At 41.7% G+C, this 26,868-nt stretch overlaps 1 protein-coding gene across 8 annotated transcripts; it reads left to right on the top strand.

Annotated features, from left to right (window-relative positions):
• The first annotated feature begins 559 nt into the window (after positions 1–559).
• MSANTD1 (Myb/SANT DNA binding domain containing 1) lies at positions 560–23,700 on the top strand. 8 transcript variants are annotated; one of them, XM_083698437.1, is made up of 7 exons: positions 560–706; positions 2,248–2,466; positions 4,571–4,721; positions 10,458–10,722; positions 12,819–12,869; positions 19,964–20,248; positions 23,268–23,700. In XM_083698437.1, exons 4-7 carry the CDS (start codon positions 10,469–10,471, stop codon positions 23,506–23,508), a joined length of 831 nt encoding a protein of 276 aa, XP_083554563.1. In that variant the 5' UTR covers positions 560–706; positions 2,248–2,466; positions 4,571–4,721; positions 10,458–10,468; the 3' UTR covers positions 23,509–23,700. The 8 variants fall into 8 exon arrangements, with proteins under 8 accessions (XP_083554563.1, XP_083554561.1, XP_083554564.1 ...); XM_083698435.1 differs by having other exon boundaries at positions 2,248–2,470; positions 4,280–4,721; XM_083698438.1 differs by lacking the exons at positions 560–706; positions 2,248–2,466 and adding an exon at positions 3,260–3,661.
• The last annotated feature ends 3,168 nt before the right edge of the window (positions 23,701–26,868 follow it).

Here is a 26,868-nt window from a genome sequence, read left to right as displayed (position 1 = left end):
GTTGTTTTTTCTTGTTTTCATTTTGGCAAAAAAAATTAACAATAGAAAGAGTTCTCCCCCCAGCAGAGTTGATTCTGTACTTCTGTTAGGCTATTGTTTTAGAAAAAATTCTACACATTTATAAATGCCAATACAGAGTTTAATGGCCCATATTCTGTAAAATATTAGTGTGTGTGTGTGTGTGTGTGTCTGAAAATATATGTTGATAAGATGTGGGCACAATATATTTTGTAAGTAGCAATGATACGAGTGCAATATGCATAACTTTGTTTTGCGTGGTGATGGTGAGACTGTTCATTCAAGAACAGAAGAATGCACTCAAGATGCTTCTATAAGCTATGAAGTATTTAATTCACCTGTTCTAGATGGATACATAAACTACTTATGAAATTCTCCAGATGAGATTGAGATTTGCTGCGGAAGCTTTCTTGCAAATTAATTCTAACCATAGTCTCAGAAATAGACAGTAGCAAGCATACTGGAGTCCCCCTCCTTGTTGACATATATTCTGTCTTGAAATGCAGCTGTGCCTGCAGGAACTCTGGGGGATAATACGAAAGCATAAAATTCAGAGACCAGTGGAAGCAGCATCAGCAAGCCTCTTGCCTATACTTTTACACCTCTTGCTTCCAGAACAAGAAAATGAGAGATGCACACAGGGCTTTTTTTCAGCTGGAATTCAACAGAATTCACTGGTGCCTCTCAGGTGAGCACCATTGCTGTTAAGAGAGAACAAGGGGTGAGTTTCAGCACCTCTTCTTTTTTTAAAGAAAAATAGCACAGGATGCACATGAGATATTTCCTGATGACCCATAGAATTGAGATTCCATGAAACTTGGTGTAAAATCCCCTTCTCATTCTTTATCTTGTTTTTGAAAATTGTAAATTACTCAGTACTTGTTAATGTTAAAAGATCATTTTTAAACATTGCCACCCTTCCCCCCGGGGGGGGGGGCTGGCATTGCAACCTAGCAGCCCTCTCAAGCTAGTTCACCATACCTTGATAATAATAATAATTTATTATTTATACCCCGCCCATCTGACTGAGTTTCCCCAACCTCAACTATTGCAGAAACTCTGGATCCATTTCTCTTCAACTCAGATTTTGATTAAAAACCTCCCACTAATTATCACTTGCAGAATAGGTCCACTAAAGGCATGAGAACTGCTGGTTTCCTGCTAGCTGGGAATGCAGCCTCTTCCTGGAGAACTGTACAAAGAGAAAGATGACTGCCTCCTCCCATCTTCCTATTTATCCATACAATGTCCCTCATAGCCTTACAAGGCTGGGTCTGGTGGGAATTGTAGTCTGGATGGCACCAAGTTTGGGAAGGATGCTCAAAGCCAGGCATAGGCAAACTTGGACCTCCAGATGTTTTGACACTTCAATTTCCATCATCCCTGACCACTGGTCCTGTTACCTAGGGATGATGAGAGTTGTAGTCCCCAAACACCTGGAGGGCGAAGTTTGCCTATGCCTGCTCTAAGCCATTATGAATGATTTACACCTTTTGTGTCACTTCCTCTTATGATCACGTGTTTTGAGATCTTTGCCATGGATTCACTTGATTTATTAATATACAGTAATAACACTATGCTACATTTCTGTTTTGTGGTTAGGCCACTCTTGCCCAGTTCATATGCCTCAGTAAACCATGGTTAAATGTGGACTCATCTCTCCAGGCTGTTTGTCTCCTTCCCGCTAATCATGGACTTAACAGCCAAGCCAGGGATCATGGTTTATTGTGCTCCCCCAAAAACCAATAATTATTTGCTATAGTTCGTGGTCTGTTGGAGTGAAATATACTCGGGGTCCAGTAGTGATTTCATGCTCTTTATTGCAGCTTGTAACACAGTGATTGAATTGCGCCTCCCCAAACCTCAGGCTTTTATATACATTATTTACACAATGAGCCCCATCTGATTGGCTGATTCTGCTTCCTTCCTGTAGCCTGATTGGTCTTTTCTTGCAGGCCAATCAGTTGTTGCATTCTACAATCCTACCAGCCTAATAGGCTGATTAACGTCTTCCTGGAGCCTGATTGGTCTTCTCCTGCAAGCCAATCATCCTACTTGCCTATTGTTCTAGGATCCAAGATTAGTACATAACATGGGGTGAAGGATTAAGTACTGTATTGGTTCAGTCACTACAGCCTCATCTTTCCTCACAAAGGGGTGGGGAGTCAAGGGCAACACAAGAATTATTGGGAGGTCCCATCCCTGACTCATTGCTCTCTTTCCATGCAGAGCCCAGACATGTGAGCCAGGCAGGGTCTGATGCTTATTGGGGCCAGAAGATCCAGGGGGCTGCAGCCTCATTACCACTGGGAAGAGATAAATTGCAGTATAAATAAACTACAGAGCCCATATTGTATATCTACAGTAGACACCTGTATCCAAAGATTATGACATACGTTGGAGCCAATCTGCAGCTGTGTTACAGCAGAACAAGCAACATTTTGATCAGTGAGTTGCTGCCCCACCCTTCCCCAGAATGGGGTGTTGGGTCTGTAGTTAAACCAGAACAGAGGGAGAGAGAGAGATTTGTGCTTTCCTATGTGATTTATTGAGTTTGACTGAGTTTACATATATGTCACTTTTCCACAACGAGCTTTGCCCAAAGCAGCTTACAGCAAACACTCAAAAACATCCAAATACAGAGCACTGGATATACAAATATACAAAATACAGGCCATGCCAGTAAATTCAAAAATGATGAAAATAAACAGTTTGGCAAATGACAGAATAAATTCAGCAAAACAAAACAAAACATCTAGGCATGTAGCAGAACAAGAGTTAATCAACAACCATGTTTCTGGCACTGCTAAAGGAGCCTGGCTTACATACAGTTCTGAGGGGAGGTGGGAGGTGGCATACAGCTCATTCCCATAGACCAGGGGTCAGCAACCTTTTTCAGCCGTGGGCCGGTCCACTGCCCCTCAGACCATGTCGTGGGCCAGACTATACTTTGGGGGGGGGGATGAATGAATTCCTATGCCCCACAAATAACCCAGAGATGCATTTTAAATAAAGCACATATTCTACTCATGTAAAAACACCAGGCAGGCCCCACAAGTAACCCAGAGATGCATTTTAAATAAAAGGACACATTCCACTCATGTAAAAACGCGCTGATTCCTGGACTGTCTGCGGGCCGGATTGAGAAAGCGATTGGACCGCATCCGGCCCCCGGGCCTTAGGTTGCCTACCCCTGCCATAGGCTCACTCCAGAGGAGGCTGATGGCAGCAAAAGGCAAATTTGGGGTGGCGGGGGCGGGCAATGATGGTCAGTTTCTTCTTCAGTTTCCTGGAAACACCAACTGCTGGTGCAGGCCTTATTGACTATGTGACCTACTCTGTGAAGAACTACCAGTCCCAGAGTCCCTTATGGCTGATGCACAGGCAAGCGGAAGGGACAGCTTGTGGGTGAGACAAAGCACCATAATTGCCCTCTAGGGCAGCGGGAGCCAGGGCTGCTGGTCGGATTTAGAGGCCCCAGATATTTGCAAGTAAATGTCTAGCAGACACACATACGTAGCATACGGCCCTGTCTGGCTGTAATACAAATCAGACTGGTCAGCTGGAGAGAGCGAGGGAACAGAAAGAAGCTGCAGGACACAAATAAATCCATCACCTTTTCAAAACAGACGAGGCCTTTCAGGTAATTGACTAAATAGGAAAGTAGATTTTAAAAAGCATCCAGAACGAAAATGGGTTCAGTGTAAAGACTGATGGTGGTAAGTTAAGGAAAAGGCTGCTAGATATAATATGTGACCCCACTCTGGTGATATTGTTATTAGCCCTACTGTAGCTAGAAGATTTAAGCTGCTACACTATCTGAATTTTTTCCACCAAAGATCCAGGCCTGTGCCCTAAAAAACGTAACAGATAGTTATGACTTTGCAATGAAAAAGGCCAGAAAAATAAGGCTTTGTGAATTGGGCTGTTTATGTATGTTTTTCAGCTGCATTGCTCCATTACAATTTATTTTTAAAAAAATCAAACAGGGTAAGATCTTTTTAAGGACCAACCAAAATAGTTTCAAAATAGTCGGCAAGCTTTTTCGAACTCTGTTTCAGACTGGATGTTGTGTCAAACAAAACATGCAAAGAAAGGGTCACAATGTAATTTCAGAAATGTAGGAAATGTAATTTCACAATGAAAATAGAAATGTGTGAGATTGCATAGGATGGAATTGTGGTGTGTGCTTGTAGTGGGTTTCTCCACCCCCTAAAATGCTGCAGCCTTCTCTCTCTGTGCCTCTCTCATCCACAAGCAGTTCTGCAGCAGGTACACATGGCAGGACCGGCAATGTACAGACTGTCCTATGCAGACGGACAAAATGACTAACTAGAGGGCTGCCAGATTCATGGCCTTGCCAAGTTGTTTTGCAATAGGTGCAGAGAAACTCAGCATGGAGAGTCTAGGGTTGCCATAGTTCAAAAAGTAAGAACCAGGACACCCTAAAATTGTTGAGTTCTTTTTAAGGAAAACCTAAGAGTTGTTGAGCCTTTTAAAGACAAACCCCTAAGGTGTGGAGCAACACGATTCTTCGATTGACTTGCCCAAGATCCAGGACAAAGCGCCGCCTTTGGGAAATCCCCCCTGGATGTCAATTCTGCCTTTGAAATCCCGGTAATGTCCAGATGCATGGCAGCCCTAATGGAGACAGAGTCCTGGAGAACATCCCATCATCAGAATCTGGTGCCTGTTAAGCTCAGGTGAGTGTGTGGCAGAGCCCCAAACATGCCAAATGTGGTAGCACAGGCAGGATATGGGTTGTGATGGCAGCAGTGTGTTCTTGCTCCCCAGTCTAGTAGGTCTTTTTAACTTACATCACTTATGGGGTAGGAACCGGCCCATCTGCTCAAGAGTGCCTCCACTCCAGGAGAACCATCCAGTGACTCCTTTGATGGGTTTTCACAATCTCTTAAGCTTTGTTGTTTTGGTAGGCATTTTAAAATCTTATTTATTTGTTCGTGTATCCCCATCTGCCACTTTATGTACTGTAAACTGTTTTTAAAATTGTTTTAAAATGTTGCTGGTTCATCATGTTGTACATGACCTTGTTAGGTGGAAGCAAGGGTTTGAGGACGTGGGCTGCAGCAGGAAAAGGAGGCAAGCAAACCAGCTAACTTACCCCTCCCATGGTCCTCACTGCATCATCAAGAATAAGTCTTTGTTCCCTGGCTAACTCCACTAAATAGCCCTATGAGTTCTGCAACTAACTAGGGCCCCAGGCAGCTGATTGTAATTGATAAGGAGGGGTGAAAATCAAGGTGTCAGACCAAGTTTAAACCAATAAGAAATGTGCTTATTATTTTGTTAAAATATTGGTTATGACCAGCAAACAGTTATTATAGTTGTATTTCTATACAACCCTTCCCAGCTCACCCAGATTTTAAAACCATTTTTGTAATTACCCATAAGAGTAACTAGGGTATGAAAATACCATGGTAAAACAAAACAATCCTTTTCCCTGCTTAAGCCAGGACGTAAGAGTTAAGCAGTCTCTCTCCAGCCCTCCTAGATCTTTTCAGCTCAACTTCTGTTTTCCATGGTAGGTTTCTAGATCCTCTGCAATACTCTCCTTATGATTTCAAGCTCCCTTTCCTCCTCATTCTCCAGCAACTCTGTCCCGTGTGTCTGTTTGCCAGCTTCATTTGTTTTCACACGGTGCTTGGCTACTACCTTGGCCCACAAAGGTGCATTGGGAGCTTGGTGAAAATGTCAAGGGCACAAGTCACAAAATGGCTGCACTGGGGGCCTGAGAGTGAGGTGGCAGTGCCTGATTAAAGGAATCAGACCAAGATTTAAAACCTACATTTAGTCATGGATTTCATTTGGCATTGTATCTTTCACTCTCTCGTACATGTACAGATCCCACACGGGCCATTAACAAATAGAGCAGATTATATTTGAAAATAATGCAAAATAGAAAATGCTGGGTTATAACTGTGGATAAATAGCCTTGAGACCACCGTGCCAGGTTCTTCCCCAAATGCCCTCCCCCCAACTGAGATACAGCAGGTGGCTTTGAGAGAAAGGGGCATTTCAGATCGTGGAATGCTATCTCCAGAAGGGTTCGCCTGTTTTTTCAGTGTCAGGCAAATAACTTTTTATTTTCCCGGATCTTTCAAATATGTTGACTTCTACATTGCACAGTGGGCTCTGAGAAACATTTCTTATTTGCTCTCTGTCGTAATTGACTATTGTGTGCTTTGTTTTAAAGTGATTTGTTTTGATTGTATAATTGCCTTATTTGTTCTTTCTTTTGACTTTACTATAATGCTGATTTTTAATGTGAATATTAGTATAGAGACATCTGAAACCATTAATCATTCCCTCCGGTGGCTTCCTTCTTGTAGTTTCTTGCTCTTCAGTAGGTTTTTGGAGTACCATCTCAGTTTCTGGTGCATCAATGAAGCTATTATCCCATTACCAGGTGTTCCCCTGTTGTCAGTACTATTGTCTCCCTCCCTGTCAGGATTTAGTTTAAAGTTTTCATATCCTCTTTTCTCTGTTGTAATCAGGGAAGCTTGGATTGTAGCTTGGATTCATTGACACAAGGCAGTATATAAACATAGCAAGTAAATAATTGGTCTCTCTAAATATTTATTCCAAATCTCTCCTACTTTTCACAATTCTGATTTATCTGTGATTTGTTTGTGTAGATATTTCACTGAGTAAGAACCATTTCAACCATCATATTCCTTACTCCTCTAAATAACTTATAAACAAGTGGACCAGCACTGTCATATAAACCATAGCTGAAAACAAGTGGTGGTTTCACGTGAATGCGCATTGTACTGGTTCACAGTGCTGCCACACAGCTCACCCCTGCCACACCACCAGGACTCAAGTCTGGGTTTTGAAGTCTGAATCTGGTTTTGTGGTTTGCTTGGGGGAAACCACAAATGCGGGTTCAGATGTCATTTGCTTCCTGGCAGCGCAGAACCAGCAAGAAAGGAGAGGAGTGAGAACTCATTCACATGTGCAAACTAGGCCTTTGAATGTAGCGTTCAGTAACCTTACTTTGTTATTGCCAGTTAGTAGAAAACCGGATTTTAGCCGTGCAAAAATCAGCATGTCCTCCAATTAGCAAAAAGTCATATGGTTTATCTGAAATAAATGAGGAAATATCCCAAAGCATTTCTTTTGCATACACTTGCTCTTAGTTTCTTCCTGTCTTTCTCACGGCTTCCTTCTTTCACATGTTTTGACTCTCTGCTCCTTTCAAGTGCTCCTTTCCCTCACTTGGGAGCTTCCACCATCTTGCCACCAGCTTCCACTTCCAGTTTGTTCTGCTCACCTGCTGGGTGGCCCACAGGATAAGAACAGGGCAGCTGCTTTAACCACAATTCTTCCCACACAAGCAGCAGTTGTGCCAGCTGCTCTACACACACACACACACACACACACACACACACACACACACACACACACTGCTCTTCTCACATGTAGCTATACCACTCTGCAGAATAACCATCATGGACCATCAGAATAATAATAATAATAATAATAATAATAATAATAATAATAATAATAATAATTTATACTCCGCCCTCCCTGGCCAGAGCCGGGCTCAGGGTGGCAAACACCAGTAAAATTACAATAAAAGCATAATAGGAAAGAAAACCAATTTAAAATACATGTTAAAATGCAATTTAAAATGCAGCCTCATTTTAAAAGTAGCCCATAAATCAAAACCGTAAGGGGAGGGAAACATAAGGGTCAGACTGAGTCCATATCAAAGGCCAGGCGGAATAGCTCTGTCTTGCAGGCCTTGCGGAAAGATGTGAAGTCCCGCAGAGCCCTAGTCTCTTGTGACAGAGCGTTCCACCAAGTCGGGGCCAGTACTGAAAAGTCCCTGGCTCTAGTTGAGACCAATCTAACCACCTTGAGACCTGGGACCTCCAAAGTGCTGTCATTTGTGGACCGTAAGGTCCTCCGTGGGGCATACCAGGAGAGGCGGTCCTGTAGAATGAAGCTCATGGGCCAATGGCATAGCGTGGGGGGTGCAGGGGGGGCCGGCCGCACCAGGCGCAACATCTGGGGGTTAGGGTTAGGGTGCGCAAATCCACAGGTTAGGGGGTGCAAATTACTTGCCTTGCCCCGGGTGCTGACAACCCACGCTACGCCACTGTCATGGGCCACTGGTGGTCTGCAGCCCACGTAGATATGTCATGGGCCACTGGTGGTCTGCCTATACGTAGATATTCCTCTGTAAGCCACTTTGCAATTCTGGTGGAATCCAAACCCATGCAGTTTGGGAGGAATGCATATTTACATTTGTGGGTCAGACACATGCTGGCATTCACATACCTTTGGCTAAATTGCAAGAAGATGCGGGTACAAATCCTTCCCAGCCCATGCCTTATTTGGATAGATCTACACAACAGTGGCCTGAAAAAAAACCTCCCAATCCTTTCTCCAAGCCAGCCACAGTTAAATTTGGATGTTCTCATTGGTGCTTCCCGAGGCAATGCTTGGAAAGTCTGAAATGCACACACAGAATGAAAAGGAGACCCTGCTTCTACTTAATCCTCCTCTTGGCTGCCATCTGTCACCTGGTCACATGACGCCTCCCAATTGGGTCTCCATGATATGCACACACACACACGCACACGCGCACACACACACACACGCACACACACACACACACACACACGCACACACACCAGCCAGCATACGGTGCTCTTTGCCAGCCTTGAAAGGGTTCTTCTGCACAGGACCACAGACAGTAGCTGCTCCAAGGTGCCTTTTGAGTGCCAGATTCTTCTATAGGAACCTGTGACTCATCAATAAAGTTCATTGTGTTATTTATTCGAACAGCATTTAAACCTTTTTCTCTAGGAAATCCTAATTCTGACTTCCTTATATTAAAGCGCTACAGTGAAGGGGGAAATGGCATTAACAAGGAATAGAACAAGACAGGAGGTCTGTGCCTTGAAAAAGGCATTTTGCGACCTCCCCTTCCTTCAGGATCCTGTGCTTTTCAGCTTGTTCAGATTGAGCATGTAATTAGTGTATAGGATACTTAAGTGTGGACTAAAGCACGTGAGAACCTTTCCTGGGGATTAACAGCCTATGGAGTACATTATTTTCTGCTTGCCATTAATCTCTAGGAAACGCCCAGCACCGAGGTCTGTATTGCTGTCTTAAAAATGAACACGCACACATTTTTTTCTTCCCACTGCTATCTTTTAAAATGTGAACAGTAGTTTCCTTTCTAATACAGAGAATTAATGTGCTGTGCATTAGCCGTCAGCATTGCTTCACTTGATAAAGTGCCTGGACCTTAAAACCAGAGCTGAGTCCATCATGTTTGCCACAGCGCAGACTCTGGAATGGTGCTTTGGGAAATGAGATGCTGCGTGGCTATTATAACAGGGAACAAGATCTAGCCTCCTATATGAAGAAAACTACGACATAAAAACAGCAATTTATTTAGAGTTTTTAATCCTCATGCCGTTCTCCCCATTCCCAGTCGCTTTTGCACAGTAAATAATCTTTATGGGTTCACCATAAGGCAGATTTAAAATGCCTCCGCTGCAGTCCTGAGGCTGCAGCACACGGCTGAATAAAAGACTCCAAACAGCATTGAAATTGTTCGGATTGCAAATACATATGTGGTAATTTGAACCTACAAAAAGCAAATTCATGCTGACAGGGCTGCTGGATGGGTTTGGTTAGCAGCAGACAAGCATCTTGGAGCCCAAATCAGCCCCTGGCTCTCTCTCCCTTGCACACACATATGTAAACACAAATCTGTGTGCATGTTCCTGAAATAGGAATCTGGCACCATTTTAGCTGCTTAACTGTTTTCAGTGCTGCTGTTATATACTTCAGATGCTAACTGTGCTTCCACAAAGGTGTGAGACCTTTTTAGACACAATTGTTGTAAAGGGGTTTTTTTTGTGTACATGTCTTTCCCTCATCCTAGTGAATCTGTCAAGGCACAACTTAAAAGCTCATTCAAGCAGCCATGACCCCCTGCTTGCAGCAGATTGCCTAAAAGGTAAGGGGGAAAAAAATATAAAAACAAGTAAAAACTTAAAAGTAGCTTCTCAAAGGCTGCATAGATCTTTTGTTGTTGTTGTTTTTGTTAAACCTAAAGTGTTTAAAAGCTTTAATATTGATGGCCTGTCAACTTTGTCCTGATTCTTTGGCTTTCAGTTAAAAGGTTTTTGTTGTTGTAGCTTATGCAGTTGCTCTGTTGCTATGGAAACGTGACATCAAAATGACGTTTCTCTGTTTAAAAGCTTTTAACTAAATTCCTGCCTGTCAGATGTAGGCCCCATTTTGTGCACTCAAGCTTCAAGCTGTTGCAAAGAGGTTTCATGTGTTCTGTTGTCATTCAAATCCTGTAGCTTCATATGCATTGCCTTGCACTGCAAAATCCTAAACTAAAAACTGAAATCTATATTAAGTGTTCTCTTTTAAAACCCTTTTAGGTCAATCAGGAATGGCTGCTGCAGAAATTCCCAGTTATATTGTTTCTTCTCAGACTGAGAAACACAGGAGGGCCAGGAACTGGACTGATGCAGAAATGAGGGGCTTAATGCTGGTTTGGGAAGAATTTTTTGATGAATTGAAACAAACTAAAAGGAATGCCAAAGTTTATGAGAAAATGGCTAACAAACTCTTTGAAATGACTGGAGAAATTCGACATGGAGAAGAAATAAAGATAAAAATTACAAACATGACATTCCAGTACAGGTAAGCTTCAGTTAATTCCTTTTATTTGAGTGATTTCTAGATATTAATCAGGCTCTTTGCCTTTCTGAAAATATTTTGTAAAGAGAAACCACAGATGAAAGATTAAAGGTTGTTCATAGGGCTCTTAAAAATCACTCTTAACAGCACCATGTTATCATTCCTAATTTTTCTCCTTACTGCTTTCAAATGGTAGCATAACTTTGGTGATGGTTTTTGTTAATTACTGCTTTTATGAAACAAGGGGATGCAAAAGATAGTATGAATTATTGTTGTTTATGTTTTTATTTTAGCTTTCACTTGCACTTTAAACTGGCACAGTTTAGATCATTTTTGAGCTGGTCTTTTCAAATGTAAAAACTAAATACAATTTAAATAAAATAATTATTGTTAAAAAATCTCTAAATTTTGCCATCGCAGACTGAGGAAGTTACCCTCCGGAGGACTAAAATAACTGCATGCCTCACCACTGAGTGACACACGTTGCTATAATTGTAGCTAGCATTAGCAAAGGAACAATTACATTTGCAGACAGAAATCAGTGCACACTGTAAACACTGTTCCAGCTGGGGGAGGAAACTGAGGTATCTGAAATGAGATAATGAAGTAGTTAGAGCCCATCAGGAGAGGAAGTTGGCTTAGGAAAATGAAATATTTGCAGCCTAGGGACAGAAAAATATTTGCATGGTGTTGAAAAGCATTTTCCTATTTCTATGTGACATGAAGTACCAAATCTGCTTTTAGCTGTGTTCTAATTTGCGACAACATGCAATCTCTAATATGGATCTGTTGGAGGATAGCTATAATTCATCAGTCTGAAATACATGATTCATTTATTTAATCTCTTTACAGTGCGGAAAAATAGTGATTAAAAAAAAGTCACAGGCATCCATGTTAAGTCTGCTTGTTTTGGGCTTTTTGGGCCTGGGTGGGTTCGGTTAGAACATCATTTTTATATTTAAACTATATGCTATGCAATCTACAAATCCCTATTAGCATTTCTAAATTTGTGTCTTTCTTTATTTTCACTTTTGGCTAGATCATCTTAAGATGGTGACCTCTTAAGTTATTATATGTGTTTTGCATGAAATGGTGAATATTCTCAAAATGATATGTTTTCACTTACATATCACCTTGCAGGATGGCACCAGTATTTACAGAGGTACACTCTGAGACACACAGTTTGTGCCCTTAGTCTGACAAGAGAGTGAGAAATCCAGAAAACGTGGGCTGAAGTTTTTAGTCTGAAGGCCCACCTCTGGTTCATAAATTGAGATGGCCCCCAAAGCATAAAGGAAAAAGAGGTGAACATGCTCCATGTCTTTCTCTCACACAACACATGAATGTGTATGCATAGAAATATATCAACAAACACCATCTCTCACACACATATAATTATCCATATTTTAAAGAAATATACTGAAATGTTTTGAAAGTACAATACTGGGAGCTTTGACGCTGCTCTCTGACCATGACATACTCACAGTGCCTTAACCACTGGGATGGGACCCAGAATATAACTGGAATTGAGAACATCCTAGTGTGTTTAAATCACTCTATTTATTTTGCTCATAAACTTAAACTATGCTAAAAACAAAGGCATCTAAAATATTTGCAGACTGAACATTCAAGTTTAAATATTACGGCTCTGTGTATATGAATGATAATCTTGACACGTACAGCGATACCTTAATTAATTTCCAAGAAAGCTGAAATGTTCTGAAGAGCTCTGCTTCAGTCCAATAGCTAAGATTCTACAAAGCCTGCTATAGTCCAGAAGTAGAGATTACTAGAGGAATTGCAGTTTCTTCCCCCGCCGCCTTATTGCATTCAGCTGTGGCTGAGACTGTTCTAGTTCACAAGAGAAGGTGGAAATATCAATTATTATTCACCATGCTGTTTACAAAATGGAGTGATCTAGATGGGCCTCTTCCGGAGAGATACTTATGGCAAATACCACTTTTAGTGCTTCCTCTTTTCCATGTTCACAATCAAATATCGCCAAAAAGCACTATCAAGTATGCATGGAATTTTTAAAAGTGATAAACAGGACACTTGTAACACTTGTTAGCATTTGTAACGTTTAATTTTACAACCAGATGCATGCATATAATTGAAGAACCAAGCAGTGATGCAAGAAGAGTCAAGTGGTGAGTATCAGGCCATAAAAAGGTAAAGGTAAAGGTACCCCTGCCCGTACGGGCTAGTCTTGACAGACTCTGGGGTTGTGCGCCCATCTCACTCAAGAGGCCAGGGGCCAGCGCTGTCCGGAGACACTTCCGGGTCACGTGGCCAGCGTGACATCGCTGCTCTGGCGAGCCAGAGCCGCACACGGAAACGCCGTTTACCTTCCCGCTGGTAAGCGGTCCCTATTTATCTACTTGCACCCGAAGGTGCTTTCGAACTGCTAGGTTGGCAGGCGCTGGGACCGAGCAGCGGGAGCACACCCCGCCGCAGGGATTCGAACCGCAGACCTTTTGATCGGCAAGTCCTAGGTGCTGAGGCTTTAACCCACAGCGCCACCTGCGTCCCTAATCTTCCCTTTTACTGGTTAGGCAGCGTCACAGGAGGAAAGGTCCTTGCTTGGGTGAGGAGTCATCCCACGCTCTCAATTAATGCTTGAGCTAAGTGCTTAAGATTTACATAGTTCAACTTTTTTATAGATAAACCAGAGAAAACTAGGTATTAGAAATATGCTATAGATCCTGCAATAAGCCCACGTGCAACATATAAATGCATAAGAATTTTGCTGCACTTTGGTTTTCTGTTGTGGTTCATTGTGGATAGAGAAAGTGAGAGTTCCACATCTCAGAGCTGCCACCTCCCACCCTCAGACTCTCTTCTTGAACAGGTAGCATGAATTGCGGAGCGGCTGGGAAGGATTTGGTATATAATTCTAATAATTAATAATAATAATAATAATGAGGATCCACTGTTATTTCAAGTTTTGTTTTAGGAGGACTGTGAGAGAGGGGGGAAGAATCATCATCAGGTTTTCAATTGTGGCCACTCTGACCCCGTAATTGAAAAGGGCATTGTTTTGCTCTACTTATTAAATAAGTGCTCAGTTTATTCAAGCAAAATAATTACAAATTACCTTCCACCACCCAGTAACCTTGCTTGCCTAGTTGAGAACCACCTGCGGCAAAGACCAGCTCCTTGGCAAGGCAGTGAGGGTGTTCTGGGCAGCTGTGACGCTCTTCAGGATTGGACCTACTCAGCTGTAAAGCAGGCTTCCTCAACCCCGCCCCTCCAGATGTTTTTGGCCTACAACTCCCATGATCCCTAGCTAGCAGGACCCAGTGGTCAGGGATGCTGGGAATTGTAGTCTCAAAGCATCTGGAGGGCTGAGGTTGAGGAACTGACATGATGCTGACATGATGCGGTGCAGCAACCTTGACAGCATGACCCCAGAGGGTGCCATGCCCCTTTTGAGTTTTGCCGACTTAAAAAATAAAATGAAAGCTGTTGAGTTGTATGGAATGTTAATTATCAGCTGGTGGAGATGTTAGGAGAGGGAGAAGAGTTGCTCCAGCATGTGAGCCTGTTCTTGTGGATCCTGCCCATCACCCAACTATTCCTTGTGTTTCTTTTCTCTCCAGGCTCTGGTTATTGTAATATGGAGTTAAGGAGTATTTTGTTGGCTGGTTGGCTGCAGTACGAAACAGAAGTGGTTTCTGTTAGTGAAACCTGTGTGAGAGGCAGGAGAGACACCCCAGGTGTGCTAGAGAGAGAGGGGTGGCTGGATTGGTGCTTTTTTCTTTCTTGCTGCAGGGGTTGCTGGAGTTCCTAACACATATCCAGTGTGATTTATGGGTATTTTGTGTTATTTTGATTTATTTATGGCATTTTTCTTTCATGTTGATATGTTTTCCACTGCTTTGGAGACCTTTTGGTCAAAAAGTGGTATACTGAACAGGCAAATCCCCATTTGCATGCGATGGGCACATGTGTGACCACTGATGCGCACATCATTTTGGCACGGCAAGGGGGCGGGGCGGACTTATGCACGTCTGACTGACACATGTGGTGCCTAGTAACGCAACCCCTGCGTAAATGGGGGGTTATATATAAGCCCTAGTATATAGCACAGCAGCAAATACCGTATTTTTCCATCTATAAGACGCCCCCTAATTTTTTACATTATTTTTTAGGGAAAAAACCTAGTCTTATACATGGAAAAATATGGTATATCCAGAGTTAGAGATGGAGTAGCAAGCACATTAAGGAAGCTTGAGGAATTTTCTCAGTACACATTCCATTGCAGCCCACCTGATCCACACCTGTGTATATAGGAACATATTTATCTTCCGGAATCTGCCCTTGAAGAGATTTGACAAGGTGGTCTGGAGGTTACTTTTAATTAAAATTTATATATTTAAATAAAATGTATATATTTACAAGTAAGTTGTTAGAGGCTGCAAATGGAGGCAGCCATGTTTTTCCTTACTTTATCCCTGGGAGGGACAGCAACATCCTTGCATCTCTTTGTTCCAGAGGAATTTGCGGCCCTATTTTGAATGTGTGTAGTGCAAACAGAGGCAGCAGCTCTCTAGCTGCTTGGAGTGATGACTTGGATTGTTTTAAAAAAAAGATAATATCTTATTAAATACCCCATCAGTGCTTTTTTCAGTAAGAATTTTGTTTGGAACTTTGGGGGAAGAAATTACACATTAATTGAGAAAATGGATAGAATGATCACATGTGAAACTGACATATACGTTGTTGTTTATGGAGGAGCAGTCTATAGTATATGGGTATTTAAATTACCTTGTACTATATATTATTTTACAATGTTACTAGAAACCCTTGTTATTAGAACCCGTTTTGTAGAAGTAAAAGGTATCTAAAAAATTTTGTTCTGTTGTGTTTTTTTTAAAAACCCCTTTCATCTATTATTCTAAAAGATAAAATAAGATTACAAATCCCTCCAGATTTCCAACTTTCCAACTTTTTCCACTGGGAAAAAGAAATAAAACCATCAGAGGGAAAAAGAAGACCAGGAACCATTTGACCCCAATCTTATTTGTTGTCCCCCACTCTTCACATTTCTACTCTCTGTTCTATTTACAAGGATATTGAGAAGGAAGGAAAGAAGAAAGGACATATTTATCTCCCTTTCGCCACCTTCCGAGAATCCTTTATCCTGCCATGGAGCAATAAAATGCTCAGGTTCAAGACTGACAACCAGCCCCAAATCTGAGCCCTCTAGCGATAGGTTGTACAGCACAGGAGGTGGGAAAAGAGGTGTCATCCCTCTCAAGAGGTCATTTTTTCAGGGATGGAACTCACTGGAATGGAGTATCGTCACCTCTTTTTTTTGCTTGCCCATGGCAGCCATTCTGTACTGGCGCCTCATTTTTCACCCCTTCAAAAGCTGTGTATAAAGCATCCTTATATATCTAATTTCCAAACTTCATAAAATGGATTTATATTTTTTTAAACATCAAAAACATCACTGGGTGCAGGAGTTCACTATCTAGATCCTTGCTATGCTTTTCAGTGTGGATTCTTTGATGTCGTAATTGAAGAGAGAGAACTCACTCAAATTGCTTCAGAAAGTTGCATTTGAATATTTTACCAGTTTTCTGTTCTATTTGAATAATTCATTCATAGCAGAGACACAACTTAAGTACTGCACTTTTGCTCCTCTCTCCCCTTTAGCCACCGATTGGCACATGAGCAATGTTATTTATAATTTATTTTGAAAGCTTTTTTACAAGCCTCAAGAGATTAATCTTGTTTTCATTCAGCAGGTCAAGTAGAGTATTAGCAAACAAAATACCATAATAATAAAAAGAGAATCCAAGAGACAGGAATGCTATATTTTGAATGAAAAGAAACTGGAATGTGTATATACTTTTATTATTTATTTATTTATTTATTTATTTATTTATTTATTTATTTATTTCACTTGGTACTTTGAATAGCATCAACTATATATGAAATGGCAGGTGTAAAGCCTAGGACCCTAGGATTCACATAGGATTCTTAGAGTTCACACATGCATGTAACATTGCTTCGTTACTCAAGACTTGAATACTCACTTCTGAGCGTGGGAACTCAAGTTACTTGTGGTTATTGAAAGGTTATTTAATCATACATTTCTTATGCTGCTCAGTATAAAAAGAAATGTCTGAGCAGTTTACATAAAGTATAACCAGAAAAATAATAAAATTCATATAAGAATACAATAACAGCATTCAAATAAGACTTCTTAAAAGCTAAATAAAAAGAGCAGAGCTGTATAATGTAGGTAAAATGGAGCAGTACATAAACAAAAAAATAAAAACTGGGAATCATTGTCTAGGAAAACTTGTGCAAATATATATGACTTTAAGAGGTGCTTGAAGCTGGTTGCTGTGTCTACCTCTCAGCCCACCTGAGGGAGGTCATTCCTAAGGACCAGTGCTGCCACCAAAGAGGTCTGCTCGTCTGCTCTCACCAAGGGACAATCCACTGGTCCTTAGACGACTAGTAGGATTTCATCAGAAGGGCTTGGTCTGTACTGGGGGAAGGAGTCTGCTAGGCAAAATGGTACCCATTCCTTAGAGTACTGTTTGTCTTTTTAGTTTTTTGATGGCTTCGTCACATATCCTAGAATCAGAGAATTGTAGAGTTGGAAGGGACCATGGGGTCATGTAGTCCTATGCAATGTAGGAATCGCAACTAAAAAAACCATGCAACCTCTGCTTAAACATCTCCAAGGAAGGAGAGTCCACCGCCGCTCAAAGGTGTGTGTTCCACTGTCAAACAGCTCATACTACCCGAAGGTTCTTCCTGATGTTTGGTTGGAATCTCCTTTCTTGTAACTTGAATCCATTGGTATGGAACCTACTCTTCAGAGCAGGAAAAAACAAGCTTGCTGCATCCTCCATGTGACAGCCCTTTAGATATTTGAAGCTGGCTAACATATCTCCTTTCAGTCTCCTCTTATCAACCGTTCTTCATAAGGCTTGGTTTCCAGACCCTTGATTATCTTGGTTGGCCTCCTCAGCATATGTTCCAGCTTGTCAATACCCTTCTTGAATTGTGGCACACATAACTAGGCACACAACTCTAGGTGTGATCTGACTCATGGAGAATAGAGCAGTACTACTACTTGATAGTACCAGAAGTGGCTTAGTCATGCTGGCCACATGACCCGGAAGCTGTACGCCAGCTCCCTCGGCCAGTAAAGCAAGATGAGCGCCGCAACCCCAGAGTCAGCCACGACTAGACCTAATGGTCAGGGGTCCCTTTACCTTTACCTTTAAATTTAAACCCCACTGGTCTACAACCGTTAGCCCATGAGAGCGCTTGGACTAAAATTGTCAACCAAAAGCTTTACTTTTCTGGTTTATCACCACAACAGTTATTAACACTGGGCTTCTGTAAAGCAAATAATTTACTGAATTTTCCTTCTATAAGACGCACCAGACCATAAGACGCACCTAGTTTTTGGAGGAGGAAAACAAGAAAAAAAATATTCTGAATCTCAGAAGCCAGAACAGCAAGAGGGATCGCTGCACAGCGACCCCTCTTACTGTTCTGGCTTCTGGGATAGCTGCACAGCCTGCATTCGCTCCATAAGACTTTTTAGGAGGGAAAAAGTGAGTCTTATAGAGCAAAAAATACAGTAATTAGACAGTGCCTATATTATATTGAGCGACAGAATAATTTAGCCACAATAAGGAAATTTTGTCCATGGTATGATTATTTTCCACCTAGTCGTTTTGACACTTTGGAACCCGATTTGCAAAATCTAACCATTCCAAAATACAGGTGCGCTTTCACTTTTGCAAGATTGAATATACTGCCTTCAGGTGTACTTGAGGGTCGATTTCAAAAAATTCCGCTGGAAAAACAGTTATATCCCTGTGGAGATGGCAGTATTGAGTCAGTGGCTCATGTGCTTCTGGCTTGCACTCTTTATAAAGTTTTGAGGAGTGAGGTTCTTACCCCTCTACTATTGTCCATGCCTGAGCGCTCAACCTTTGCTACTGTGTCCTTTTTTCTAGCAGATCAAGATGATCATGTGACAGCAAAAACTGCAAAAAATTAGCAGGGGCAATTAGAATAAGATCTATTACTTGATTATTGATGGAAACCTCCAAAATGTATTTTGTATAGTTCAGTTTTAACCTCTATCTTCAGTACATTTTATTTTATTGCATTTAATGATGCACATAGAGATCATCTATTCACTCAGGTTTTGCTTAAGTAGAGGTGGCCTTTCCTTATGGATGTGCTAATCTTGTTATTGTGTTATACAGAAGTTGATCTGTTTGGTCTTATTGTTTATGATGTTTATAGTGTGACCTGCTCTGAGATTTATTTTTAAAATAAGGGTGTGCTCTAAATTCCTCAATTAAATAAAGAGGAATGCCCACCCTGTATGAATACACTTCAGCCCACTGATCAAGACATGGGGACTTGTGATAGTCCACCATGCCGCCTTAGAAAATTTCTGCTAAATTGTTTATTTATTTATTTTAGAATCCACCTTTCAACCAGAAGGTTCATAGGACAATATGCAGTATTATATTAAAAGACTATGGAACATAATATAAAACCAGTACGTCTCATAAAAAACAACCAGCATAACAGTAAAAAGAGAATTAATTAGTTCAGCTGGCCCCAAACATCTGAAGGTCTTTCATAATACCAAAAAGCTTCTAATGTGGAGGACAATTGTATTTTTTCATTTAACAACCGGAAAGCGAGGAGGTCCTGCTCCATGTTGTCATGCTATTAACCATAGTTGTTGATAGAATTACAGCAGTTTATCTCCCATGGACCTTAAGGCCCAGGTTGGAAAATGATGGGAGTGACCCTTCTTCAAACATTTGTGTGCTTGAATAGCATTTTCTGTCAAAGTGTTCTTTTCGGGCCTCTTCAGCAGAACTGACAATTTCTAGAAACCGTTGCCTTTTTCAAAAGTTTGGAGTCAGAAATGGAAACAAGTATTTGGTTTGCTTGAATGGGAATTCAGTTGGAAGTCAATTAATCAGATACGCACATTCTCCAAGGCTAGTTGGATGATGTGCCAAATGCATTTGAGATATGCACATTCCTTAGGACCTTTTGGAGATTATGTATACTGACCAGGAAATGTGCACAATTAATGAACAGATTATCATGTGCACATATTAACAGCTCAACTTACATCCCTCCCATCACACACACATATTTTTATAGTAGAATTTTTGAAACCTGCATGAAATTACTATCTGAGTTTTCATGATTATTTCTTTCATTGCAGGAAATTAAAATGTATGACTGATAGTGAAACGCTTGCACCTGATTGGCCTTACTTTAAAACCATTGATAGAATACTCTCTAAAGTGTCAGAGCACAATGATGTGAAAATGCATGACAGTCAGCTGCCAGGTCCTTCAACTTCCCAGACTGAGGCATCACAGTCTCCATCCGCCAAGTCTACTCCACTCTATTTGCCTTATAACCAGTTCACATATGAAGGGAGAGAAGAATTTTTTGAAGATGAGCATTCTGAGAGCTCTTCCAGCTTACTTTCTTATAAGTTAAGGTAACAGTTATATATTACTTTGATATCTTACATATTGGGCCCTATGTGGGATATAGGATAAAGCTGCAAAAATCTATTTCTTTAAGGACCACTTAATTTGGGGGCTTCAGGGGCTCTCTGTTTTCTTCAGCTGTGAAGGGTCTAGTAGTAGTTCTAGTTTAAGTCAGATGTATGCAAAGGGTTGCTGTCTTTTAATGTGAAAAATTATAGGCTCTGTTTTGTGGGATTCCAGACCATCTCCATCAGCAACTCTTGCTGTATCAGGGGAGAGGTGATACAGTGAGGTCTCCCCCATCAATTGGACCATCTTATCCTCCCCTCCTAAAAGCATCACAGGCTTGTTTTTCTCTTCCCTCTCTGTCTGTTCCTTTTTGTATTGCATTGAGTTACTTGTAAGCCATTGTTTTAAACTGTGAGTTGCCTTGAGTGCATTGACACAAAGACAACACATACTGTAAATGTAGTAAGTAATTAAAAAGGTAGTCCAGCTACCAAGACAGAAATCGTAATTCTCAAACTTATAACAAACCATGACTTTGATCCTTTAAAAATATATATTCATAATTCAAACCAAGATTAATTATGAGTTACTTGATATTAACTTGCACCTTAGTCATGGTTCGCCTGACTAAGCAACCAAATTCCCTCACCTTTGTGCATGCTCAGATAATTATTGTTGTCACCCTTTAGTTTCCAAAGGAAATGAATAATATCTGTTCGCAATATGCATGTGTGTAATGATTTTACTTTAACCCTTCAATTGCTTGTTGACAAAAAAAAACACCTTTTGGTGTGCAAGTCAATGGAGCATCAAACTTCTGTATGCATTTGAGCACTAACTATATTTGGGCTGGGAGGGGGCAATTATCTTTTGTTTTTTGAAGGGGGGACTTGCTACCTAATTCCATTCTACAATTTCTGAGAGCATTTCTGTCTATTTAAGCTGGAAATGAAAGGAATGACAGACGGTCAGAGGAATTTCCTGTCATCATGTGATGAAGGTTTCAAATGAACAGCTTGTCAATAAAAACATGATTGACATGCTGATCTACATCAGCATGAAGTGGACACGGAGCAATGGATCCAAACTACAAGAAAGAAGATTCCACCTAAACATTAGGAAGAACTTCCTGACAGTAAGAGCTGTTCGACAGTGGAATTTGCTGCCAAGGAGCGTGATGGAGTCTCCTTCTTTGGAGGTCTTTAAGCAGAGGCTTGACAACCATATGTCAGGAGTGCTGTGATGGTGTTTCCTGCTTGGCAGGGGGTTGGACTCGATGGCCCTTGGGGTCTCTTCCAACTCTGTGATTCTATGATTCTACATCTACCCTAAGAGTCATAGAACCATTGAATTATAGAGTTGGAAGAGACCCCAAGGGTCATCTAGTCCAGACCCCTGCAATGCAGGAATCTCACCACCTCCCAAGCCAGACCGTTCCACTGTTGAACAGCTCTTACCGTCAGAAAGTTCTTCCTAATGTTTAGTCGGAATCTCATTTCTTGCAACTTGTAGCCATTAATTCGGATCCTGCCCCCCAGAGCAGAAGAAAACAAGCTTTCTCCATCTTCCATGTGGCAGCCCTTGAGATATTTGAAGATGGCTACCATATCTCCTCAGTCTCCTCTTACCCAGGCTAAACATACCCAGCTCCTTCAACCATCCCTCATAAGGCTTGGTTTCCAGACCCTGGGTCATCTTGGTTACCCTCCTCTGCACACATTCTAGCTTGTCATTATCCTTCTTAAATTGTGGTGCCCAGAACTGGACACAGTATTCCAAGTGGTGTCTGACCAAGGCAGAATAGAGTGGTACTTTTACTTCCCTTGACTTGGACACTAGACTTCTGTTGATGCAGCCTAGAGAATCATTAGCTTTTTTGCTGTTGCATTGCACTGTTGACTCATGTTAAGCATGCAGTCTACTAAGACACCTAGATCCTTTTAGACCCGTAGAACTCTTCTATTATAAATTATTTTAAATATGCAAAGTTTTTCATTAAAAGATACTGCTATGTTCCACCACAATCTCTGTGCAGTGACAGACTCCAGGTGTTCCAAGTGCTTTTTCCAGGGTTCAGTTTCCTGAGAATGAAGGTCAGTGGTGGTGTGTTTAGGATATGTGGTTTCATTTACACATATATACAACCCGAGCATAAGATGGGTCAGCAGTATTAACACCCCAACAGATCTTGTTCCTCCACTAGTCACAACTTAAGATCCGGCACAGATCATGCACATCTCTGTCTCTCCAGCTTCCAATTCTCACACACAACTCTGGCTGTTGTTCACCTATGTAGCAGCCAGTTTGCGTGGGGCGGAGGAGAAAAGCCCACCTCGCCAAAGGAACTAGTTTGTCAAACTTCCCCTTACATCCCCTTAGGATTGCAGGCCTGGAAGGCAAACCAGGGTTTCATCCAGATTGACCCCACCCCAAACTCTAAACAATACAATTAGACTGTTTTTGGTTTTTTGCATTTCTTTTCTCTCATCACTCCTTGCGTTGTTTTCTCCACACTAGGTACATATACAACTAACAGAAGATAACAGCTACAGTGAAGTGGGCTGTAGTCTGTTAAAACATATGGCATAATATACTTGCTAGTCTTTAAGGTGCCGAAGACTCTATGTTGTTTATACTGCCTAACATAGCCAGCCCTCTGGCTATGTTATATAAAGCCTTATTTTCAGATAGGAGACCTTGGGACCTTGGGTTGGTGGGATGTGCTGTCAAACAGTATTCCCTGTGAAAACAATGCCAAGTGCTGGGTGAGTATATCAAATAATGCTTCCAGCTGGGTTATAGGGGAGCATGGAATACCCAATGAGTTTGAGAGAAATTTGAGAAACTACAGGAATGTTCCCTTGCTTTGCCAGGGTCCCCAACAGCATGGAAGACTTTTCTTGAGTTCAAGTGAATGCATGTGCAGGGCAGCCCTGCTTTTGCCCAGTCCAGGTGAACATTAGATATTACCCAACCATGTGATAAAGCAGATTTAATGCCGAAATGTTTGCTTTTCAGAGCTGAAGAGAGGCCCATAAAGAAAAGGAAAATGCAGAGTTGTAGCTTTCAAAAGAAGAAACTAAAGTTAATGGAAGCAATGCTAGAGGAACAAAAGAAACTGAGTAGGGCAATGGAAGAAACTTGCAGGGAAGTAAGAAGGATTCTGGATCAGCAGAACATCATCCAAGTCCAGAGCCTGCAGCTGCAAGAGAGAATGATGAATTTATTGGAGAAAATGATATCAAAAGCCAATGTTTAGTTTCATTTGCAGTGCTCCTGAAAATACAATATTTATCTATTTTACAGAAATTACATATCCTAGGATTGCCTCTTTCTTCCAGGTAAATAAAAAATTGTAATGTAATTATGAAGAGTTTAATCAGTGTAGGAGGTGAGCCATCTAGACAACTGGGTGTTTCTTAATGAAATAAAATGTGGTCTTGCTTTGTGATTTTTTTTTTCTAGATTCTAGACAGTTTATTCGAATTGGGATGCTCAGTTTAGGGCAGCCAACTATTTTCTGTTCAAGGACCCTGGAAATGACAGCACACCGTTATGTTGCTTCACTCCCAGGGGCAGATGCAGTCCCCTTCTCAAAGCACACGGCAGCTTTGAAAAAATGAGGCATCAAAGGTCCTTAGACCACTTTGTCTACAGTGCAAGGAAAGACTCAAAAATTATTTGATTTTCTTTGCCTCACTCCCTGGTGTGGAAACAGTTGTACTTACATTGTTGGGAGACTAATCAAAATGCAATTTCATGATACATATTTCGAGAAGAAGAGTATTTAAATGTAGCTTTTCATGTCTATTTTTTAAAAAACCCGAGAATAATGCAGAAACAGGATAGAATGGATTTATGAGTGAACAGTTCCTCTGCCCCCAACAAAGGAGAGAGGAAGAGGGGTTGGCGCAAAAAATTGCCCCTGAAATCAGTCTCCCATTATCTGTGTACGGTCATGAGCTTCGACAACAGCTGGAGCTGAGCAGTAGGAGAAGTGGCCAGGACGTTGGAGACAGTATGACGCTGGAGTGTATGACGGCACGACGCTGCTATCGCAACAGAATCAAACACGGGAGAAGCTTCCTATCCTTCTCACACTGTAGCACATCGTTGTGTGAATTTTTTCACCCTTCCTCGCCAGCTTTCCCTCTTTCCAGACACACCAAGTACTTGAGTCACTATTGCAGTAAAGTACCGTATTTTTTGCTCTATAAGACTCACCTTTTCCCTCCTAAAAAGTAAGGGGAAATGTGTGTGCGTCTTATGGAGCGAATGCAGGCTGTGCAGCTATCCCAGAAGCCAGAACAGCAAAAGGGATCGCTGCTTTCACTGCACAGTGATTCCTCTTGCTGTTCTGGCTTCTGGGATTCAGAATATTTTTTTTCTTGGTTTCCTCCTCCAAAAACCAGGTGCGTCTTATGGTCTGGTGCATCTTATAGAGCGAAAAATACGGTAATGCCCCACCCCCTGCTGCCAATAGAGCTCTTTGCGAAAGGGACCCCTAGGTACGCCTCTGGTCACCAAACAGTACCAGTTGTGTGGTCAGCTGCAAGGAGGTTTGGGATTTAAACCAAAAGAGGATAGCCAGTATGGCCTTGAATCCCTGTTGCTTGCAAGCTTTCTAGAGGCATCTAGTTGGCTCTTGTGAGAACAGGAAGCTTGACTAGATGGGCCTTTGGCCTGATCCTGCACACTTTTCCAGACCTTTAGGCTACATTGGCTGTCAAGAGATGCAGAAGAGCCAACCACGCACAATATGGGGGGGGGGGGATAATTAAACACTGGCTGTATGCAGTTTTAAATTTAATAAAATGCTGGTGGCTTGGTCTGTTTAGGTTCTCCTCCGGCTGCTGTCCTGATAGACTGGGAGAGCTTGAAAGATTTGTAGCTCTACTTCTCCCCTTGCATTTATCTGCTATTTCAGGTACAAGAGCCTCCATTTTGTTCACTGCTAGATAGAAAAGGTCAGGGGGTAACATTCGGCTGACCTGGAGAGGCTGAGAGAAGCAGAGGGGTTGGTGGTCAAGGCCTTCAGGGACGTGGTAGCTGTGTCCCATTGCAAGGAGGAAATCTCTCCTGCTTTCATGGGGCGGGGGTGAGCTCGGGGAAGGAGGGCATCACTGAGGAAGAGGGAGTTAAGCAGTTATCCTCATGCGCCAGTGAAAACACTCCAGGTGGTGGAGAGATCCTGGCAGTGGTTGTTTTCACATCGTATATGTTCATGGGGTCTGAACTCGCAGTGACTGACCAGGAGTGTGACCTTGGGGGCACAGTGGATGGTTCAGTGAAGATGCTAGGGATCATTAGGAGTGGGATTAAAAACAAAACTGCCAACAATATGATGCTGTTATGCAAATCTATGGTGTGGAGTTTTGGTTGTCTCACGTTAAAAAAAGGATATTGTAGAGTTGGAATGGATTCAAAAAAGGCAGCCAAAATGAACAAAATTAACTCAAAAGGCCAGTAAGAGGAGATATGATAGAGGTATATAAGTTATGCCTAGCGTGTAGGAAGTGGAGAGAGTTTTTTTCTTATTTTGTCTCCCATAATTGACTAGATTCAGGACCCTTCAGGAAGGGTTAAGAAACCATTTTTCTTTCCCGTCACCCTTGAACTATTCCTCTACTGTGCTATGGCTGCCAACCCCGAACATGAGTGTTTTAATTGCTGTATGGGAAAAAGTGTGGCCTCTTTTTTTTAACCTCATGACAGGTATCCTCTGCTTCAAAATACTTATGGTAATATTAAATGCTATCTTCCAATCTCTTCATTCTGTGCCTCATCTGCTGGCAACCACAGACTTAACTGCTGGTCTCATACAGTCTGCCCAACTGAAATCCAAATTTTAGCTTACCTGTGGTTGGGCAGCAGTACCCCCCCCCCAAAAAAAATAAAACCCACCAGTAGCAGTGAAGAGTAGTTTTTGTACACGATGAAAACCATGAAAGTCCCTCTCTAGACAATGGGTGTATGTGTTACTCTAATATTCCTTATCTCCATAGTTTTGGCTGCTATTGCTATTCCTGCTATCAGTATTTATGATATATTCCTTGTTCATGACCTGCGCAAGCACTTGCATGCAGCTAAGCCTTAGTGTGTGGGCAGTGCTAGGCTGCTGCACTAGTTAAATGTTAGATCACATGCTCAAAGGAGTAGACTTCATGCTTCCCTGTTCAATTTGTTGAAGCCACAATTGCAGTAGAGCAAATAATTCTCTCTTGCAAGTGTTTTCCAGAATGCCAAGTGAGGCATACTTCCTGCACTGAAGGAAGTATGTCTCTCTCTCCATAAGAGAGAGGGGGAGTCATTTTAAAATAGGGGGTAGTGTTAAAGCAAGGTAAGTACTCTGCAAATGTTCTATTTGCTCTATTGATACCTATCCTGTTTCTCTGCTTCCAAATAGGGCAGTAAAATGGAGAGGGCCATGTCAGTTCAGCTCTAGTGTTAACCACAGCATAGTTCAGGCATGTCCAAAGTCCATTTGGGGGTCTAATCTGGCCCGCCGGTCATTTTAATTCAGCCCCCATGGCAGTATATGTCCTGGGGTAAAATTGTAGAAAAAACTCAGTAACTTCAATCCTAAAAAACTAAAAAAAGCTCAACAACTTTGTTCACT

The sequence above is a fragment of the Podarcis gaigeae genome (assembly GCF_964106915.1).
Source record: "Podarcis gaigeae genome assembly, chromosome: 9".
NCBI classification, from domain to species: domain Eukaryota; kingdom Metazoa; phylum Chordata; class Lepidosauria; order Squamata; family Lacertidae; genus Podarcis; species Podarcis gaigeae.
The sequence above is the reverse complement of the archived record's forward strand: the minus strand, read 5'-3'. Positions and strand labels throughout refer to the sequence as shown.

Excerpts from the sequence above, each read along its gene's own strand:
- MSANTD1 (XM_083698433.1), top strand. The coding sequence starts at position 9,853 with ATGCTAACTGTGCTTCCACAAAGGTGTGAGACCTTTTTAGACACAATT. Across the intron at positions 10,723-12,818 it reads AACATGACATTCCAGTACAG|ATGCATGCATATAATTGAAG; the intron begins GTAAGCTTCAGT and ends TTTTACAACCAG. Across the intron at positions 12,870-19,963 it reads GATGCAAGAAGAGTCAAGTG|GAAATTAAAATGTATGACTG; the intron begins GTGAGTATCAGG and ends CTTTCATTGCAG.